The sequence below is a fragment of the Alligator mississippiensis genome, chromosome 4, assembly GCF_030867095.1.
Source record: "Alligator mississippiensis isolate rAllMis1 chromosome 4, rAllMis1, whole genome shotgun sequence".
NCBI lineage: Eukaryota > Metazoa > Chordata > Crocodylia > Alligatoridae > Alligator > Alligator mississippiensis.
The window spans coordinates 193,204,182-193,225,946 of record NC_081827.1 but is presented as its reverse complement, the minus strand read 5'-3'; the positions used below and the strand labels follow the sequence as shown (position 1 = coordinate 193,225,946).

Genomic DNA, 21,765 nt, shown 5'->3' with positions numbered 1-21,765 from the left:
CCTCTGGGGCAGGGACAAAGGGGGCCTGAGCGTGCATAACTGCACCACGGCCCGCAGAGTAAACGGCCGGAGGCTGACAGGCGCCTGGACCCGACCCGACCCGACCTCGACCTCCCAGCGACGTGCACAGCACGACCCCGGGGCGGTGGCCAGGAACAACCCGACTCAGTGAGCGCGGGAACGCCAGTCAGGCTCTGCCCCCGCTGCCTGCGGCTCCACGACAAGAGTCAGCGACTCGCGCCGCTAGCGCCGACGACGCCCTCGGGACAGTGCGCAGGCGCGGCGGGGGGGAGGGGGGCCGGGCTGCCGCGCAGGCGCAGGACGGCCGCGGCTGGGCGCGGGCCGGTTTGAAGCGCGCTCGGGCTCCATGGAGACGGCGCCGCCGGGCGAGGCAGAGGGCAAGGCGGGCCCCGGCAGCGATGGCGCGGGCGCCCGTTGCTCCCACGAGCGTCGGGGCCACCGCGCCCGAAGCCTTCGCCGTGCTGCAGCAGCGCCTGCGGGCAGCCGAGGATGAAACGGGCGCGCTCGTGCGAGACCTGCAGGCGCTCGGCGCCGACGGGCGGAGGTGGGGGCTGGGCTGGGCTGGGCTGGGCCGGGCTGGGGGGCGGGGGAGGTGCTCTCCTTGCCCCGGGGGGCGCCGGCCTCACCCACGCGCCGCCGCGGTCTCTTCCCTCAGCCTCCAGCCCGTCCCGGTCCGGGCTGCGGACGCCCCTGGGGGCCGCGCCGCCATTAGCCCCGTGCGGGCCCGCGCCGCTTTCGCGGGGGAGAGCGACGTGCTGTGGAAGCGCTGCGAGGCGCTGGTGAACCGCATGTGCCGGCTGGAGAGCGTCGTCCAGACCCTGAAGCTCAACGTCTTCCGGCTACAGACGGAAAAGGAGCTGAACCCGCAGCATGCAGGTGTGGGGGGACAGGGACAGGGCCAGGCCCACCCTGCTGCCTGCTGGCAGCCTTCCTGCTTCACAGCCCTGCCGTTCCTGCTTTTCTCTCTCTCAGCCCACCTAGAGCAGCGCTTGAGCGCGGTGCAGGAGGAGCACCTGCAGGAACTGAAGGCCATACAGCTCGAGTTACTGATGTCGCGCCAGCGGCTCAGCAAGGCACAGGAGGCCGAAGAAAAGGCCAAGAAAGACGTACAGAGACTGAGCTCCGCACTCGAGATGGCAACAGCAACCAAGGTACAGAACAATGGTTGCAAATGCAAATCCTGTGCTCGGAGATGCAGCTAGTCTTCAAGGATTACATCTCCAATCGATGCCAATACTAGTAGCCAGTCTTTTAAAAACAAAAACAACCAAAAAGGTGCTTATTCTATGCTTTGACAGACTCCAAATTGCACATGCTTCATTAGAAATGCTTTGGCAGGTTCTGGTCTTTTGTCCAAGACAGCTAGAGATCCTCAGATGAGGAGAGGTGATCATGGAGTATTGGCTGTCATCCTGTAGTCTGCAGACCCCTAGGGATCCATGAAAGATGACTGATCAAAAGTATGTGAATACTCACACTTACCATTCAAAGGAGTCTGTACCCCATTTAAAACTTCCAGTAGGGTCCATATTTCCATTCAAAATTTTTAGGGGTCTGCAAGTAGAAAAGATAAGGTTGAAAACCACTGTCCTGGAGGTAACCAAACCTGGACAGGAAAATTTATTTCTTACCCCTCTAAAGCGCAGGGTCCTCCTCATTGGAGTCTTAAGTGCTCCTCTCATTTTGCTAGTAGTTTAATCTTTGCCTATATTTTCTGGATTGTACAGCTTCACCACAATTAAGTGAAAGGGGAATAAGATGCATTATGTTCATCCTAACATCTTGATGGTCTCAAATAATAGGTCATGAACAGTGCATAAAGCACTCATCATTTTAGCACTCTTGACCCAGACTGTAATTGGCAATCTAGTCTTGGTATAGTATATGATGCAAGACAATAATAAGAGATTTTTGCGCAGTCAGGTTTGGCATACTGATGACTGACTGCAGAAATGGTTTCTCTCGTCTTTTCAGACAGATGCAGCAATTGCAGTAGAACAACTGAGGACAACAAAACAGAAAATGAATCTTAGACTTCAGGAGGTAAGGGCAAGAAAAGGCTGGGAAGAGTGCAGTTGTTGAGCACTGCTGGGAAAAAATTTGAATGGTGATCTGTGTAAGAGTACCTCCAAATGTGGAATAGAATGTCAACACCTGAAACGGAAACTTGTGAACGTTCTTAGAACTGCATCTGTAACATCCTTCATGTGTAACAGAAAAGAGTCCAGCTGCTGAACAAGAGCTGGATTCCATGCTATGAAAGCAAGGGTATTCATAGCTTTCAGTCCTCTTATGGTTATAGAGAAGACATTTTTGCATTCAGGATATGGAACTAATGACTTGTTTGCTAGCTAATGAGGTAGTAGTAGAAGGAGATGTCTTGTTATAAACCCAGTAAAGAAGTATTGTTGAAACATGAAGCCTTAGATGAAATATAGCTTGCCTCCCAGAAGCTCACACCTGTAAGGAAACAGAAGATGCATCTTAGTTGTTTAATAACCCTTCTAGCCAAATAAGCAGCCAGAAATGCTAAGAGGTATCCTGGTCAGGTTTTCGCCAGAAGGATGCAATAGGTAGAGTAACCATATGTCTTGATTTGGCCAAGATACTCCCAGATTCTTTAGGCTTGTCCTGACCAGTTGATCAAAAAAGTCCCACCATGGAGTCTGGCAGGGAGGCGGAGCAGTATGGTGTGCAGGAACAGGTTGGGCAGACTGGAGCGGGTGCCACCCTGCCCATGAGTGGCACATCCTTGCTCCTGCACAGGAGCAGTTTGCCTAGTGCACCATACCGTTCTGACTCTCCGCGAGACTCTGGCCTAGGACTTTTGACCAACCACCAGCCTGTGGACTCTGGGAATCTCCCAGCCAAGTCAGGGCATACAGTCATCCTAATAATAGGCAAACTTCAGTGGCTGTCATCTTCAGGGCACAGAAAGGATGTGTGGTGGGCAGGGGAAGCCCTTCACTATATCAAACAAGTTCTTTCCTTTTAGAAAATTGAGTTCCTAACAGATGCCAGAAAACCAAGCTGTTCCCCACATTCATAGCTGTCAAACCTACTGCTGTTAGTAGTTGTAGGTTAAGTGAAGGACATGGTCCACACACAGTCATAGTTAGAAGTTAGCTTTTTGAGAGAATTTTAGGAAAATACATCACTACCTTAAAGTTGCAAACTTACAATAGTTAGTTAGATTAATCACTACTTAGATTACTTGTACCCCCAAGACCAGGTAACAGAGCAGAACTGTCTCAGTCATCAGTCTTTTGCTGTGCCTCCTCTTGGTGGAACCCAGCTTGTTCCATAGTTGTATCTCTGGATCCTATACTCCCCACTACCCGTTTTTCATGAAGACACAGTGAACATATGTGAACTTCCTTTGTGGCCAAGTCAGGCACTTGGTTGATTGACAGAACTGGAGCATTTCTTTACTCTGTTGTTTTTATGTAAACAAAACTTGATTTGTGGAAGTGTAGGTCTCTTGCACTCAAATCAGAAAAATAGGTAGATCTACTATGTTCGTAGGTTATGTCCCCTGCCAACAACGATGGGAAAAAAACCCCAAACAAACAAACAAAAATCACTTACTTAGCTAATAAGTTGTTTTTCTGCTTTCTCTCTTTCTTAAAAAAAAAAAAAAAAAAAAAAGAGGATCTGTACTATAACTCCTTAATGTAGAATGGGGGTGCAGTTTGTTTCAAGTTACATACGACCCTGGTTATGAATAAGGCAGACAAGGTTCCTTGGGTGAATTTGATATCTTTTATTAGACCAACCCAAATAGTTGGAGAATAGTTATTTGGGTTGGTCTAATAAAAGATATCAAATTCACCCAAGAAACCTTGTCTGCCCATGTCCTTAGACCAACACGGCTACAACCTACACCCCTGGTTATGAATAATACATTTAGATACTTGTGTTGTACTTACTGGAGGATGACATCTGAAGAACGTAGAATTTCCTTCAAATAATCAAAGTTATATTCAGCCTTCACCACTTCCTGCTTTGTTCCCAATTCCCATTTAGTTTACAGAAGCAGAAGTATCTGCTCCTGGCTACACTAGACCAGGGATGATCAACCTGCAGTAGGAGTGCCACAAAGTGGCATAGGCATCTTGAGTGTGGCGTACACCAGATCAGGGAAGGGATTAGCAGCAAATAAGGTAGGAGGCAGAAGGCAGAGCAGAAGATCAGGTAAGCAGTACAGAGTAAGGAACAGAAGGCATAGCAGGAAGTTCTGCTGGGTAGAAGAAGGGGAGCAGAGTGTATTCAGGGAGGGTGCAGAGCTAATTCATGGCATATCTGCCAAAAAGGTTGGCCCTCACTGCACTAGATGAAGTGTGAAGCACTCAGTATTTTGACATCCCTGAGTAACATGTAGCTGAGCCCCAGTCTGAATACATGAAACAGTTTGTTTCCTGTAAAGAAGTTAGTGTCAAGAGAGCATCTTTATTCTTAGACGTGTGAAGCAAGCTCTTACTATAGGCCCTGTAACAGGGTTCTACCCCAGGGGTGGCTGTAATGCCCCTAGAGCACCTTCTCAGCTCTTGTCCTCTCTGCTTCTTTTGAGCAATCTCCTCTTGAGCTCATCTGCCAAGCCTTGATGTCGTTATGTCTTTAGAAGAGGAAGCTGCCCCAGTACTTCCTAAGCAAGGTCTCACGCATGAGTGCTTGCATCTCTACTTATAGCCTTAAGGGCTAATCACAGCCTCTGAGCTTCCCTTACAGCCATGCCCCACAGGCATTACCAGTCATGGCTTAGGTGGGCACTTTGCCCCAAACCCCAGGCCACCTCAGGCCTCTACTGCCTCAGCCTTTCTGGTCTCTGCCTCTCCATTCTGGCAAGTCCCTTTAGCCTAGCCCCATGTCTGCCCCCTCTCAATTCTGGGCCCTCCTAGCCCCATGTCTGCCTCTTTCTTGACTCTGGGCCCACTCAAGCTCTAACTCCATGCATCTTTGGCTTTACTGGGACCTGCTCTTGCTTCTACTAGTCCCAAACTCGAGCCACTGTTCAAACTCAAACAAAACACATAGGGGTGTTGGTTTAAGGCCATAGGCAAATGAGGTGCTGGTTAATCCAGTAGATTCTCCCTAGGCCTGAAGAAGGGTGTTTGTACCTCAAAACTTGTGGAAAACAATTTTTTCCAACTGTTTAATTGGCCTAATAACAGATATCACATTTACCCAAAGAACCTTATCTAACAAAACATATAAGTACTCAGGCTCTAACAACAGTCCAAGCTGACTGGCCATCTGCCAAGCTTCCCCCTGTCTTGAGTCCTATCCCAATTGTAGTAAACATTTGGTATCTTACTGGCATTGTCAGGCATCACAGAAGTCAGCACAGTCTCTCGCAGGAGCTTTTCACTGTGTAGCTGGCAGGGCCAAACTGCCTGCTTACTCTCAGGTACAGGCATTAAGAGGCTCTCTTAAGCCTCTCCCCATTCAGTCATGTGACCCTGTAGGCACTCTCAGGAGTTTCCCCACTACCCCTGCTTTTCCTGCTAGAAGCCATATTCAGGCCCCTGTTTCCCAGCTGACTGCCCTTACTGCTCTGCCTCCTTCCCCAGCATGAGTTACTTTCCTGTAATTAACCTCTCCTAGTGTCATGCACCCTGGTTTGTCTACTGGCAGCCATTTCATTACCAGCTGGCTTACTTCCTAGCTGAGTCCTCCCAGATTCAGCTCAGCCTGGTACTCTTTCCTTTTAAAGGAACAGGAGCCTTCTGGCTTCCTGTTACAGGCCCTCAGTAACTCAAAGACAACTGTTTCTGCTGAGTCAGGCGCTAAAAGAATTTACCTATTCTATCTGAGCTTCCTGGAGCAATAAGAGGAACATTCTTAGTATCCTTGTAGTCCCAAGCATGGAAACACATGTGTAGGATATACATGACTCCTTTTGGACACTTATAAGTGAGAAGTTTGATTAAAAAAAGCTGCTGTGGTAAATGATTCCACTAAGTTCTCTGTATATACTGACTGAGTTAATACAATTGATCCTATTATGGAGATTCATTAAAAACAGGTTTTTGGGAAGAGGGTTTGGGTTAGTTCTTTTTTAAAAGGACGGCTTTCTTTTTAGCAAGGAAGAGCCCAGTAGTAGTACACTGCCTTGCAAAGACTTCAGACCCAAAATTTGAGCATGGTGTAGCTTCAGTGAGCCTGAAATGAAAGGAAAGTTTGCTCTCTGCAGTGATCCTTCCCAGCAGATTCTGAAATAAATTTTGAGTCAGTCCAGGAAGAGGTCCTTCTAGCCCTTGGAGGGAAATAAATATTGACATGAATATGACAATTGAAGTAGAAGATACAGTTGGATTGTTCAGTATTTCTCCCTAGAGCACCACTTCCATTAAATGCTCTGCAGCATCTTTACCAGTTCTGGTATTACTAAAAATATGCCTGCTTGCTGTATTGGAACTCCATCTGCTTCAATAATATTAGTTTTGCTTTACTTGAGACTGTGTTCAGTGACACAGCCTATGTTTGGTCTCTTGTAGCTAAAGGAGCAGCTGTCTAAGGAGGCAAGTCAACGGCAGTCCTTGGAGAAATCCCAAGTAACCATGCTGCGTCATGTGCAGGATATGGAAAGGACTGTGGAGGCAGAACGGAAACAGGTTGGAGAAGCACAGCACCTTTTTCTTTCCCTCTTTGAAGGAGACTTTTTCCACCCAGCAACAAGGAGCTGTAAGGTGCTGGATTGTGGAAAATCTTTGCAGTCATTTAGCTGAGAAAAAAGGTAACTTATTAAGATATGAGAAGTTGAAGACCAACAAAATCTTTAAAAAGTACCGATCTGCAGAGGCAGAACAGCAGTGGGAAGGCTTTTGTCCATATTGGCTTTTTAATAATAATGAAAAAATATGCACAGATGTTCATGATACTTTATCAAGAGAAATATATTTGCTATAACTAGTTTGCCATACTTTCTTAGTTTTTTTTTAAACAAGGTTTGTGTCTTTTTTATAAAAAGAGGTATACATAGAATACTGAGAACAGGTTACACGCATCTTGAACAGCAAGAGTGGAACATTAAAAATGACTTGGACTTGGCATAGTGTTGTATGAGAAAACAATGATTCTGAGAATATTCTATAGGATTCTTAAACCTTTTGAGAATAACATAATAGCAAAGGTGCTTTTCCATTATTGAGTGGATTTGTAGTAATAACCCTTATGAAAGGAAGGGAAAGTGCAGATAAAAAAGTATTTTGCATGCATTTTAAACAATGAAAAACAAAACAAACAAGCAACAAAAGACCACACAGACCCACTGCAACATAACTAGTAAAAGAAGAAACCCCACATGCAACACAAGTTCCAAGGTGTACGTATGCTTAAATAGACTGTCAAGAAGAAGAATATGGAAATTATCTTTTGCTACTCCTGGAAAAACTAGTTTGGGGGTCTCAAAGGAAAACTAAATTAAGCAGATTCTTTACATTTCCTTTTGCTGCACCTGGAATTGTTCATACTGCTCATAAAAACCTCATTTTCTTTTTTTCCTGCTTCCATTCTCAGATTTTGTGGGTTTTCCTGATTCCTGTAGACATCCACTTATACATGAAAATAAAGACTGAGCAGAGTTGCTTAGAGTGAAACAAGTGAGGCACAGATTTGGTTTTGATCATTCAAGATTTAATGTATCTAGTTGACCCAATATATTTTTATAAGTGAGAGATGAGGCCAGGTGAGGTATCAACATGAATCATCCTAACTGTTTGGTATAAATCCCACCTTTCTGTGATCCTCAGTAATGTTGATCCCTTTGCTCTAAATATATATATTCTTGACATTAGAAATAATGTCACAATTTTAATTGGAAACTTTCCTACAACCTTGTGTTAGGAAGTATCAGCCCTGAATGACTCTGTTCTAAAATAGAAGGCTTGAAACAGTCTGAAACAGTTAGGTTTGAAGGTCTGAAACAGTCCAACTATATTTTCCACTCTTCCTCTAAGCTAAGCTCTTGATCTGAAGTCTCCTTAGGCTCATATGGATTTTTTTAATGAAAACCTCCCTATCCCATGGCAAAGGGGTGGGGTGCAGAAGGGAATGAGGAGGGAGGGAGGGAAAAATGATTCTTTTTCTACAGGTGCAGCTGTTGCAGCAGGACTGCCATGGTCTGCACCAGGAGGTCCAGCTGGCCCGAGAGAAGCTACAGGAGGAGAAAGAGAGAACTATACAACTGGAGCAGGAGTGTACACAGTTGAAAGCTGAGTTGGGTATGACAGCAAAGTCACAACTACAACCAAATTAGTCCTACCACTCCTCCACTGCACCCAGGGAGAAGGAACTCAAATGATTGAGGTGCATTATTTTTAGAGCTAATAGGTCCTCCTATAGCTAATGGGAATGAAACTCTGCTTATTGAAATGCTTAGGTCTTGGGAATGAAACTCTGCTTATTGAAATGCTTAGGTCTTGAAGTGGCAGACAAGGTTCCTTGGGTGAATTTGATATCTTTTATTAGACCAACCCAAATGGTTGGAGAATAGTTATTAAGCAAGCTTTCGGGTTCAAAAACCCTTCGTCAGGCTTTAGCTTGTATGTAAATCTTTTCCTGACTGAAGTAATAATCAGGAAAATAAAACAGAATGGCAGTTTTCTTAGTGGATTTCATCAGCTCAAGTCTCTCAGACTTAAACTATTGAGTAAGCACTGGAGTTACTTTTTGAACTGGTGTTTAGTCTTTTGGAACATTGACTAAAGCTGCTAGTTAGTAATGGGGAATTTATGAGAAGCACCGTACAGGGGAGAAATTTGGTAAGGAACATAAGCAATCTCTCAGAACAAACTGAGTGAAAATCTAGTTGTTCTGATCTTGACTCTGTTTTATGGAAGCGTGACGCTTACAGGTGTAAGCGACCCAAACAAAGGCTATATCTTTAAAAAACAAGGGGCATTTTTCCTGGCCTCTTTTTAAACGGAAGGGGTTCAGGGGGAAGGAATCCTTACCTCTATTTCTTCCAGAACAGGTCATTCACTGTAACACTGCAGAATTCAAGACCGGGGGACCCCCAAGGAACCTTCCCTTGTTATCTGTCTGTCCCAGATTCTAACTCCTTCTGGCAGAGAACCACTCTTATGGTTATTGTATTTCATCCTGAATACCTCTGCCTCACAGAGTCAGTTAACCCACTGTTCATGGAAGGGTTCCAACATCTACTAGTAAGCTATATCAAGAAGAGAATCTTGCCATGCTATTCAAATATGGTCCACTGGGTGTGAAAGAGCTTCTCACTATTGGAAAAAAAAACCCTTTTCCTCAGAAAAAAACTAAAACAAACATCCCAGAAAACTAAGAAAACGTGTGTCCTGCCAAGTGAGAAACAAGGGAAACCATGAGATTTTTTGGGGGTACTGAAGATACTACTGGTCACTATGCACTTTGACCCTTTCCCCAAAGGCTGAAGTAGAAATAAGTGCTGCAGCATTAATAAAAACAAAGTATTATACTTTGGAGTATTTAAGGGGATTTATTTACCTCTGGGGGAGAGAGAGATGCAGAAAACAAACATGAAATCATCCTTCCAATTCAGGGTTTCTGCTTTTATTTGGAAGACCTTTTGATTGTCCTTTCCAGATCATATTTTCAGTGTGTGGTTTCCCCTCCTATCCCCACAACTTTTGTTGAGACGTCTCTTCAGCATCTTACCTAAGAGTAGTGCAATATTGAAGGGCAAGGTATGCCATTAGGTTCATTCAAATAGAATTAAAAACAAAGCAAAACATGCTTTTTGTCCCTTGGGTTTACATTTGCTCTAAGCTAGGGATTTTATTTTGACATTGGGACACACAAACATGTATATAGAAACTCTGTGCAGCAGTTATTGCAAGTTAGATTGTACATACACTGAGCACATGTCTGTACAAAATGTTAATGGCAGTTTATAAAGTTAACTCAGTTTGTATATGTAACTAAAATATTTGGATGTGCAGGTGACAGGCAGTTGTAAACTTTATGTATTTTAAAAGTTAGGAAATAAGAGTCTTGCCTGTGGTTACCAGGAAGGAAGAATATGCTCTAATAATTATAATCCTGTTAACCTGAAAGGTTAGATCTTTCAGTATTATCAGAAGTAGTAGAAGTCATGCAGATTTTGGCCATATGAAGTGACTAAGTAAACAATTAAAAAATAAAAATGCCATTTTGTTTTATAACGAGTTTCATGGCTCTGCTTTGGTTTTGCTCTGTTCTAGAATCCAAAAATTGCATCATTTCCCACCTGACTGAAGAAGCAAAAGTAAGTTGTAAGCTATGTTCATGGGGGAAAAAGTATGACTTCTTTTTTTCCCTTAAGGAAAGCAGCAAAATGCCAATATACATCCCGTCTTGCAGACCCTCTGTTATTCTTTTTCTGCACAATCACTGTTAAAAAATGAGCCAGATTGGTGGTATTTTTTACAAGAACAAATCCAAACAGACACCCAGAGGCTTCCAAGTGGTCAGTTTCTTTATCCCCCACCCCCCCCTGCCTTTTGGACTGCTTCTGATACCCAATTAGAGTTTCTACTAGTAGCCTGCTAAATTGTGCATGTTTTTACCATTATGAAATGAATGGAACATCCAGAATTGACTGCAGATTTCCAAGTGTGGCTGCATTCAACCCATCTACTTACTGGTTTGTACCGTGGTTATGCTAGGTGTTATCCAAAGAAGTGAGCCCTTTGCCCATGTCTTCTTATATAGAGAGCCAAAGACCTGTTGTTGAAACCAGATAGATTTCAAGGAAGGTGAAGTCTAGGCTTTGTACATACATGCAGTGTTGTATGGTGGTAATAAGCCTTGACCTAGCAGATGTAGAAAGTATGGCAGGAGGAGAGTTTAGGGTCAAGGATTATGCCAAAGTTACCAGTACCAAAGGAAAAGGGGCACAAAGATGTGCTTGGCTACCCAAGTAACAAAAGCACATCTACAGAATTCAACTTAAGCATCAATCTTGGGTGACTTTGATATGGTTAAATTCGTAGTGAAAGTTTATGTATAAAGTGCCAACATGACTCCACTAAGGTAGTCCTGTGACAGCACTAGGAGGAGCTATTAAATAAAAGTGAGAGAAAAGCATTACATAAACTGAAATTTCAGATTGGATGGCAAAATCACCGTCTGTTAACCTTTGCTCAGGGAGAAATTTGTTGTATGCTTCCCTTTAGAGTGCACAGGTCTCTTTCAGCAGAGAGCACAAGGAGAATATGCAGTTGCATTCTGAAATAACTGTCCTGCGAGAGACAGCTGAAAAAGTACAGGTAACGAAAATAGCTTTGTTTCCTGGATTCTTGAGCAGAAGTATAGGGAAAGAGTCTATAACTTGTCACAGGAGATTTTTTCAGTATGCCTCCTGGCCTAGACCTGATGCTGATCAATATATCATCCATTCTTCCCACAAAACACGTGCTAAATCTAATGCCTTGCTGTTGTCATTTGATGTCCCACATCTCCACTTCAGCTTTCTTGCCACCAACTTAATGTCATTACTCAAACATAAGTGCCCATCTTGTAGCTGCTTTGATGATTAAACTTGATTGTTAATGAAGTATTGGTGCTGTTAGTCCTAAGCTTCTTCACTTCTTAGTTAAGGGCTGAAATGGGAGGTGAACCCTCTGTTGTAAGATTATAAAAAAACAAAAAACTGGGTCTTTCCAACAAGAGATACTATTGCTCAGAAAAGCTGTGGGCTAATTTTAGGTGGTTCTGTGGCCTGTTATATGATGAAGGCTACATCATCATAATAAAAGTTACAGCTTTACAGAGGATCCTTGATTGTTAATTGCTTCTCCGTTATAAGCAATACTATATTTTCCTCATATACAACATGCACCTTCCCCACCCCCTCAAAATCAGGCTCCTAAAAATCCAAGTGCAAGTATTAGGCAGAGAAGCTTATTTTCTGCCAGGGTTTCAGGCATCTGAGAGAATCAGTGGATTTAAAGGCTTCTTTTTTTTTCACTTTATAGGTGTTAAGAGTCATCTCCTTTTTCAGAGATCTTGATTTTTCACTAATCAAACTAACCTTTCTTAAGTTTATTTTGGTGTCTGGTAGCTGCTTGTGGTCTTTGTTTCACAGCCTCTCTAGCTGTTTTCAAAACATAGGTCCACACATGAAGACTGGTCTTCAGTAGCAACTAGGGATTCAGCTTTAGCTATATAGGAAACGGAAGGGGAGTCAGATTAGGCACTGCCCCTGCTCTATGCAGCCATAACTGGAAAATGTTTGCTTTTCAAAAAACAAGGTGAATATTATATTTGGGGGCATTTTGTATGCAGTAAAAATGTGGTAGAATCATCAAGTGTTCTTCATTTCCACCCTACAGAAAAAGTGCACTTGAAGCAATGTGAATGGAGCTTGTCAGTGTCAGTATTTTACAGCAGATGTATAGCTCGAGAAATCACAGAAATAGTGAAAAGCTCTTTGCAAAAGCAAAAATATTACATAGTGCTTTTTTGTAACAGAACTAAAAATAGAATTATAGGAACGTAGAGCTGGAAAAAGGACACTGATATATAGTCTAATCCATTTTGTAGAAGTCAGATCATGTATTCCTCAGTCTCTAATCTAGTCGTTAAAAAATTCCAGCAAAATCCACAAGTACCCATAAATAGTCCATTCTGGTATTTCATTAGTCCAGTGGTTAGAAAGCTTTTTTTGATGTCAAACTAAAATTATCTTTGTTACAAATTTAAAGTAAATGTCTTCTGATCTTTTCTGCCGTGGCCAGAGAGAACAAACTTTCCCCACTTTTGGGGTAACACGTTGTTTCCTTGTATTTGTGATCCACGTACCCTGAGACGTGCAGCATGCTAGCCAGTTATTTACAGTTCGCATTCGCACAATGATTTCTTTGTTCTTGAGTGTAACACTTGACTATCATTAAAATCTAAAAAGACAGATTATTTTTATCCCATTCATCCAGCTTGTCAAAATCATTTTGAATGCTGACTTTGTCCTTCAAAGTGTTTGCAACCCCCGCTCCCACAAGCACAGTATCAGCTACAGCTTTCATGAGCATCATCTCTGTTCTGCTCTCCAAGTCCTCAATGAAAAATTGAGCAGGACTGGAATTGTCTCCCAGCTTGATAGTGAATATTAAGATATGGTTTTTCCAGCCAGTTGTATAGTCAGTCACATGATGGTAGTTACATATAGACCAGACTTCCTTAGCTTGTTTATAAGATTTATTTGACTTTACTAAAAGGTTGAGACCTCTCACATATGCTGCTTTCCTCTGCATGGAGTTTAATTTTGTTAGCAGGCTCAGTTGACTTGAGTGCATTTATCTTACTTAATTACTTATAACCTGTGCTCCCCTATCTTGGCCTGCATTTCTATCTTCTTGTTAAAATTAATTTAATATAGTTGATCACAATTATCTCTTTTGGTTAAGATTCAGCCTTGAAATAAAATGTATGTTCTTTTTTTCCTTCTCTTTCCTAGACCCTTAATGATCAGTTAAACCAACAGTGTTCAGAGCTGAGTGCTACACTCCGAAGTGTTTCCATGGAGAATGTTAAACTTGTTTCAGACCATCAAGCTATGCTTAAGGTATACTGTTCAATGTTAAGCTATAAAAATAGCTAGTGTGAATCACATTTACAGAACAAGAAACTGGGTCAGGAAGGATAGGGTGGAGAGAAGACGGTAACAATAAGCTAGTACCCTGTAGGAGTTGGAAAAAATATTTTATAAATAATGAATTCTACTCACTAATCTGAACTGGTTTTGAACACTCAGTAAGAAACCCTGATGAAGTGTAAGCCTTATAAAATCCACCATCCTATTTAATAGCCAGCACTCTCAAAAAATTAACATTCAAGTAAGGTTGTATAATAGACAGGAATGTGAGTTCTCCCTGCTCAGTCTACATAGTACTGAAAAAGTTCTAGCCGGTGTTGGTGCTTTACATCTTCTCTTAGCATAGTTACTTGCTCTCAGGAGTTGGCATGCTTCAGCACTACCACAGGTTATACTGGATAACACTAACAATAGCTTTCTGTCAAAGGAAGTAGGGGCTTCCTTTTGAGAATAGCCTTTCAAGTCTAACACCTCCCATAGTGTGCACAATTCCCTGGTCCATTGTCTACCTCAGTCCTCTCACACTCATAGATCCGATCCCTTTTCTCAAGTTCCTTCTCTTCAGTTTGTAATCCAGAGTTCTTCCAAACTCTATAGACCTTCTGTGGAGCTTCTCACTTAGAGATGTTCCTGTTCCCCTAGTCTGGAAGCTCCTACTTCTTCTGTTGCCAAGCTAGGACTGACTCTTTTCTTCAGCTTCCCCAACCTTTATAGCTCCAGAAAAGGGTGAGCTGGAATTAGCACAGTCACACAAACTTAAAGGGCCCTTTACCAGGGCTGCAGTAGTGTTTCCTCATGAACCTTTTAAATGGGTTCCCCGGTACTATTAGAGCATGGTGTTTAATTTGTTAAATCCAGACTTTAATCAGCTTGTTCATTTCTCTAAGAGGGTTTCCCCTTTTGAAATTTATTCTTATACACTGTCTCCCCACACAGTTCCTGAAGCTTGAAAATTACTTTTTCTTCAGTGAAGAATTATGCTGTTCTCGCTCTGGCATCTATAACTATTTTTTTGTCAGTCAGTTTAGGTCACTAGAGTGGTACAAACATTCTTAACTATGTGCTAACTCATGGGACTTTCTCAAAAATGAAGGCTTCACTGTCATCATTTGATAGGTCTCGAATATATGCATTTAAGGGATATGCATCAATTTTTTTTTTAAATTAGCTATTAAAAGGTTCCTCTTTTGGACTTCCTTTAAATAACATTTCTGTAGCTTTCTAAAAGATACTCTGCTTAATATTTATAAGGTTATGTCTACTCTCTCTTGATTTGTGTATAAGGGTTTTTGTGCAGACAAAGGAACAGCACCAAACATTGTCACTCTTTGTATTTTTATCAAAAGCTGGGAAGAAAACCCTAAGATAATTTCTGGTATTGCACAGCTGACAAAAACTGCAGTTGTGGCAAATATATTGCTTGGTATGCTGCACGCAAGCACATAATATACATTTCAATATGGCCCAATGTAAGGTCATATACCAAAGAAAACAATGTAAATTGTACACCCTGGATAGATGACTATCCTAGAAACAATGATTCTTCTGAAAAACTCAGGGATAATCAACTGAATGTGAGTTTCCAGTGCAGCACTATGATTAAAAGAGTGAATGTGATCCTTAGATACCATGGCCAACAGTTAAGTGGCATATCTTTAGGCCTGAAAAAGGTTATGTTCATACTCTCATGTCAACAATAAATATTAAGTACACAGTATTCAGTAGTGTAGTAGTAGTAGCACCCAAGCTACTGCCTTTATTTTCAAATCTACTAATAGGAAGGAGCCCCCCAGAGCTCACTGTTAGAAGCCTTGAAAATGGGAAGAGTTACTCAGTTTTAGGGCTGCTAATACCATAGCAGCCTCAGTCCGAGACATGGGAAACGGCTAATCTAATCCAGCTGGAAAAGGTATAATAAGATTCAGTGGGTATAGGCTGAAACTAGACAAATTAAAATGGGAAATTAAGATGGGGGCGGGGGTTAACTGTGATGGTAATTCCTGAAAAATTTTAAGACTTAAGGTTGGATAACTTTCCAAAAGATATGCTTTTAGTGACTACTGAATTTGAAGCAGACATTAATACCAAGATGCCTGCATTATGCAAGAGGTGATACTAGATGAGAACAATGGTCCAGTCTAGTTTTAAAAAAAATGTATGAAAATACAACTGGGCCCACTACTTTATCTTTTCCCTTTCTCTTTGTACACATCTGCCTGTGGCCATTTTAGTTTCACCTTTGCTATTGCTACTACTATAAAAAATTCCCTCTTTCAGGACCTAGGGAAGAGCTCCCTTAAGCAACACATCAGAAATGTTCTTGTGCTAGTGCAGGAGACAGGAAGTGCAGTTGTTCTCCAATAAAACCATTAAATTGACTATTCACAAAGCACCCCCAAATGCACAAAAGCAACAAGCTGAGGTATTTGTTAAGAAGAAAGGTGATTATGGGCAATTATCTAAATAATTCCACTAGCACCACACAGGAGGCTAACATGTAGATGTAACTCACTGTCCACTTTGCCTGAGTTATGCAGAAATTATTTTTTAAAGGAAGGGGGAGAAACACTATAAAAAGCAACAACATCTAACTATTATAATACCATTCTGAGGGAGCAGCCAGTGCTAGAAGAAAGAGTGGGTTGTAACTAAAGAGAAGACTGAAGATGAAGAATGACTGAGTGGAAATCCTTGAGAACCTGACCTAGATCAAAGAGATACTGAAATCCCTGCCTAGGAAAGGCAAGTGCTGTTTAGATACTTTCTCTAAGGGAAAGGCCATGTTCAGTTATAAAAAGATGGAACAGAAATCTTGTAACCACTGGGATAAGCAAACTTTATTTAAATAGCAGCTTTGTACCCTCTGTCAGTCTGGCTTTGTTCTCGTTTCCTGCACAATCCCCAGGCTTCCACACCAGTGTTTCCTTTCCCTCTTCAGGCAGAACAGGAGAAAATGACTCAGAAACTGCAAGAACAGGACTTGCTGCTAGATGCTGCTCGTGCCAACATTATGGAGGAGTTGCAAAGTGTGCAGAAGGAAAAAGCTCAACTTCAGAGAGAGCTGTGGGTGAAGATACTTCTGATCAGTAGTCGCTGTCCTGTTCTTTCCTCATTCAGTAGTCCTCTTTGTATCCTGTTTCTTGGGTCTCCCCAAGCCTCCTCCCAAGTATTCTCTATTTCCTATTGACTGGAACTGATTTGGACTTAGGAACACAGTCAAGCTAATCTTGATGGAGAAGTCTTACGTTAATATGAAGTCCATCTTCTATTCATAATGGCCTAAGCATGCAAGGGACAAAACTCTAATTCATTTATTTCACATCTTGTTTGTACAGGGAGACCCTGCACTCTGAGCATGCCACCTGCAAACAGAAAGCAAGTGTAGCCGAGCAGACAACAACCACACAAAAAGAACAGCTAGAATCTACTATTGCTAGACTACGAGGTGAACTAGAAACAGCACTGAGAGAGAGAGCATCTCTCCAGATGGAAAAGGAAAGCCATCAGCAGGAAGTACAGTGGATATATTGTTGGTTTTTCATTTTAAAGATGTATCACAAGATGCACCTTTGGCATTCCTATACTGTATGGTCTTCTACCATTGTGACATTTCAGTGTCCTTGAATACATCACCAGTGCTGGTCTACATCATATACACAATAAGAACACAGACAGTAACGTATGCAAGATAGTAGCTTAATCTGTTGGGGAAGAAAATTGAGGAAAGTGCATCCTGCTTGCGTGGTGATTAAGAGAAAGAAGATAGCAGAGCTATATGGTCTTCTAATTTTAATTTTTTCAGAATTGGTCTGTAACCTTTCTGTCTGAGATGCTGTGCTACTATTCTCTAATAGAAATACATATATGTCTTTAGGTTGAGTACACTAGAGAGGTTTTTTGACTGATTTAAAAATGATCTTTTAATTCCATCTGGCAGATAGAAAAAACAGCAAATGAAGTAATACAGGGGAGGAACCAGCTGGAAATTGAATTAACCGAGAACAAGGTACCATGCAGCACACATAGCATCTCTGACTTCTGATTCTGTTCCTTCTGTTGTATGGGTAGTATAAACAGTTTTGTCTTCCCTGAGTCTGTAATGAAAGTCTCCTGCTAGTTCTAATGTCAGCAACACATTGAAAATTGCAAGAGAGACCTGAACCATGAGTGGTTTGTGCATGGGCAGGCATTAAACAATAGCAGCAGGAATGACTGGTGCCTCCCAAGACTGGGGGGCACCATGGCAGCAAGCGGGGACCACCTGCAGACACTGGCAGCCATGTTGATGGTGGGGGCGGGTGGCAAGCAAGGACTGTCTGCAGCCAGCGGTGTCTGTGGCAGCGAGCAGGGATTGCCTGCAGCAATGAGTGGCGACCGCCTACAGACACTAGCAGCCACGTCCACCTAGGACCCAGCACTTTGCAGGGTAGCTTTCCCCACCAAGGAACCTCCAGAAAGGAACCAGCCAAGTACTTCAGCCAGTAAGAGCAACTGCAGAAGCAGCCAAAGCAGGGAGTACTACTTTGTGAAAAGAAGTAGATAAAAATGGAACCCAGCTGGACTGCCCTTACCCCCAGCCTCCCCCTGGACTTAGGGAGGACACCCCAAATCAGAACACAGGTGTTGCCTCTTGGTATATCTGCACCCTTCTGCCTTGTGGCTTTGGAGGAAAACCTGAAGCAAGAAACCAACCAAAAACTACATCCTATCAAATAAGAGCAGCTGCAGGAGCAGCTAAAACCAGGATCTTTAGACATTCGGAAGACTCAGCAGTTTTGTCTGGACTTTCCTTGTCCTGTGCTGACTGGCTGTTCATTCCAGCGCTTTCCCTCCTCCACAATCTCTTCACCTAACCGCTCATTCCATACTGCCCATCTTCCTCATACCCAGTCCCCTTCCAGTTTCCATTTATTTTATTTCTTCTAAGTAAGTTTAGTCCAAAACCAAAACATTAATGGAACTACTATGACATTTGGCACCATCACACTGTTCACTCTGTAGGTTTTATAGTTTTCCTAGACTGGGTCTGTCTTCTCTATTTAGATTGTAAAGTGTTTTGGGCAGGGACCACATTACTTTTTGTACAAAGCTTCACACATGCCAACGTTCTCAATTGGTCAAGAACACAAGGGCCAACATTCTTGGTTGGGCCTTACCTGTTACCATAAACATAAATTTTAGTCACAGCTGATTGTTGAGCTCTAGCATCTTATCTATGTAGCTCTTTCAAATCTGCATAGCCTGGATAAATGAAAGGCTGGGAAGACTAAATTGCAACTGCTGAAAGGAAGGTAAAAGCAAACAACTCTGGATGTAGTGGGGAGAGGCTGTGTATAATCTGTAGCTTTGTGATTGAAGTTTGGTTCACAGATCATGTTGTGTCCAAGCAGAAACCTTAAAGCAGCATGATTGAAGTTGTATTTTCCCTTGTTTTACAGTTGGAAATGGGTGCTATGAGATCCACATTGCAGACATTAGAGGAAGAAAACATGAGGTTAATGGGCCATTTAGCTGCACTGGAACACCAGCAGGTAAACTGCTTTTCCTGTTAGCTGACTACCGTCACCCTTAGGTATAAGTAGGGACCTACTTAAATTGTGGTTTTTGTGCAGGCCGGGGGCGAGCCGGGCCTGTCTTTGCACACACGGGCTGTGGCCAGCAGCCCGGGCACGCGGGGCCGGAGGAGACCGTACAGCGGCAAGGCACGCACGGGCTAGAATTAGTCACAGAGGCGTAATGGTTGATTTAAAGATTATTTACTTACACCCAAGATGGTCGCGGTGTAGGCTGGACAGTTTCCAGGTGCAGCTCCGCTTAAATCCTCGTTGGAGGACTAAGACAAATTCAGTTCTTTGGCCCCGGAGTTGTTAAGGCTCCGCGGGTTCGGCAATTTCTTTCCCACGGAGTTGTCGAAGCTCCGTGGGTTTGGTTCGGCTCTCTGGCCCCGGAGTTATTAAAGCTCCGTGGGTTCGGATCTTGAGTATATAGGAAAGGGATACATCTAGGATTGCGCTCGACGACGGGGAGAGGCCAGAGGCTGTTTAGACCTCTGTTGCCTTCTTAAGAAACGCGTTGGGTCCGTGAGGATCCGCAGCGCTTAGAGATCTTCACACGGCGCAAAGTCTCCTCCTCCTGGTGTTCGTGGAGTTTTCCCTTGTGGGGGTCTCCTCGGAGTTCTCCAACTTGGGCGGAAACCACCCAAGCTCTTTATATGGCTAGCAAGCCAATCGCTAGCCGCCACATGTGCATGTATTAGAATTGGCCAATGACGTGGCACGAATCTTCATACAAATGGCGGGAACTCCTTTGCACTGCGCATTTCTGAGATGCACGAGAAATGCACCATGCAAAGAAAGCTACAAATTGGCGGGAAATTCTCCGTTGCACCGGGGTTCTCTTCTGCAGCAGAGAACTCCACCATGCAAGGAAGCTGCAATTTAGCGGGAACATAATTTAGCAGCGCCGAAGCGCACACAAACAAAAACTCACAACTTTGGGTTGTGACAGTTTTGTGATTTTTGCAGAAACCACGAAAAACGGCGATCTCCACAAAAAATGGCATGATTTCCCATGGAATTGACCCCAAAGAATGCTAACTAGAATACAAAGATTTAGATTTAAATCCAATACTTAGATTTATGATATTTCCATGGAATTTGCCATTTAATTATGTGGTTTTTGTCTCTTGGCCAACTTGCTGCAAGAGACAGGGCCGCCAGGGCCCCTCTGCTAATTGGCAGCGAGGAGTGGAGCTGACACAAAATACCCATGAAATCAATTTTATGCGCTGCAAAAGCCCTTTGTCTCACCACAATTTAAGTAGGTCACTAAGTATAAGATAGGGTAACTCCTGTTGTCCTGACTAGCATGTAACTATACCAGTGATTAAGCTGTTCTCTGGCCATCTTATGTTTCTCTAGTTTGGAAATCACTGAAATGTAAGAGATGCAAAATGTAAGAAACTAAGAAACTGAGGAAGAAAAGACATGTCACTATTCTTTTATAAGTTTCCCTTTGAATTTGTTCAAGTAAGAAGGTTTAACATCCATGTGGGATTTAGAATCAAGTAAAATGACCTCACAGCCTGAAGGTATCAAGATGTGACATGATTATTCTGTGATGCTATTCTGTTTTTAGTATGGATGGAACTTTTGCCTATATACACTATAAAATGGAAGTATGTTTAATATTTTTGTATGAGCTGTTTACACTTTGAGACTTAATCCCTGTTATTTTTTTTCAGTTATCTCCTATTATTGCTATAGCACTGCTCATCCAAACAGTGCTAGTATTGGTAGGACTATTACTTTAGACTAGCTGCAGTGTTTTTACCAGTGAGCTGTCTAAGTTCACTGAGTAGGCCCAGTAAATACCAGTCAGAAACTTAAAACCAGAGCATCTCAGTTATTCTTTTCACTTCTTCATTTCTTTCTACCTGCTTTCATTTCTAAACCATTTTTCCCCTGCTGTCTCTGTTCTCTTAGTGTCCTGCAAATTCCTTTTACACCTCCCTTCTTTCTTGCCAGAACATCTGTCTATCCACTTTTTCGCTACCTAAGAGCCATGGTATGTTCTGTAATCCTGGGGCCATCTGTATGGCTAAGTCTGTTTCTGCTTTTACCTATAGGCTAGGGTGGCTTAGACCCAAGGAGATGTAAATACATCTTTCTTCTGCTCTGTTGCATCACTTGGATGACCTTTACTGTTTGTTTCATATGAAAAATTTGAACAACTTAGATGAGCAAGAACATTACAGTAATTCATCAAGAGAGAAAAAAGAATAGAAATCAGGTAGAGGCAAAACGCTGAAGCCCAGGTTCCTTTTTTGGCTTGTTTTTCTTAGGAGATGGTGACCTATGCTCTTCTTTTCCCAGCATGCCCAGCAGCAGGTAGAACAGATTCTAGCAGAACTGACTGATAGTAAGAATAAACTTGCCTACGACAAAGGAAAGCTTCAGGTATCTCACTACCTTTTATTTGGTCTGTTCATAGTAGGAGCACATCTTTCGGGATTGTTTAATCAAAGCTTTTCACTATTTCATTTGGAACAAAGTTCTTGTATTTTATTTTGCACTGTTAGCAATAAATTTTAAGTAGTTTTGTATTTAAAACTGCCTTTGATTTCAGTCATAACTTTTTTTGCTGATAGGTAAAACTTTGTACTTCATATAATG

The 21,765-nt window shown here is 42.6% G+C and overlaps 1 protein-coding gene and 1 long non-coding RNA gene across 8 annotated transcripts in view; one reads left to right on the top strand and one right to left on the bottom strand.

The window, feature by feature from the left end:
• Positions 1-332: 332 nt before the first annotated feature.
• Positions 333-21,765, top strand: part of CCDC150 (coiled-coil domain containing 150) — a 40,631-nt gene continuing 19,198 nt past the window's right edge. For 2 of the 7 annotated variants that reach the window (XR_002091712.2, XM_019492247.2), the window contains exons 1-14: positions 334-565; positions 677-897; positions 994-1,172; positions 1,996-2,064; positions 6,519-6,635; positions 8,114-8,243; positions 10,221-10,264; positions 11,175-11,267; positions 13,454-13,561; positions 16,530-16,654; positions 16,927-17,104; positions 17,529-17,597; positions 19,030-19,122; positions 21,466-21,549. Coding sequence is in view for 6 of the 7 variants with exons in the window: in XM_019492247.2 (XP_019347792.1) it covers positions 420-565; positions 677-897; positions 994-1,172; positions 1,996-2,064; positions 6,519-6,635; positions 8,114-8,243; positions 10,221-10,264; positions 11,175-11,267; positions 13,454-13,561; positions 16,530-16,654; positions 16,927-17,104; positions 17,529-17,597; positions 19,030-19,122; positions 21,466-21,549 (1,656 nt within the window). In the remaining variant the exon portion in view is untranslated. Of the gene's footprint in view, positions 566-676; positions 898-993; positions 1,173-1,995; positions 2,065-6,518; positions 6,636-8,113; positions 8,244-10,220; positions 10,265-11,174; positions 11,268-13,453; positions 13,562-16,529; positions 16,655-16,926; positions 17,105-17,528; positions 17,598-19,029; positions 19,123-21,465; positions 21,550-21,765 lie in introns of all 7 variants that reach the window. The other 5 variants (XM_019492250.2, XM_019492249.2, XM_019492248.2 and 2 more) reach the window with 5 other exon arrangements.
• Positions 1,166-5,553, bottom strand: LOC132250380 (uncharacterized). The gene is made up of 3 exons (XR_009462076.1): positions 5,336-5,553; positions 1,653-2,481; positions 1,166-1,575 (listed from the first exon to the last, which is right to left on the bottom strand). It is a non-coding gene; the product is annotated as an uncharacterized LOC132250380 (long non-coding RNA).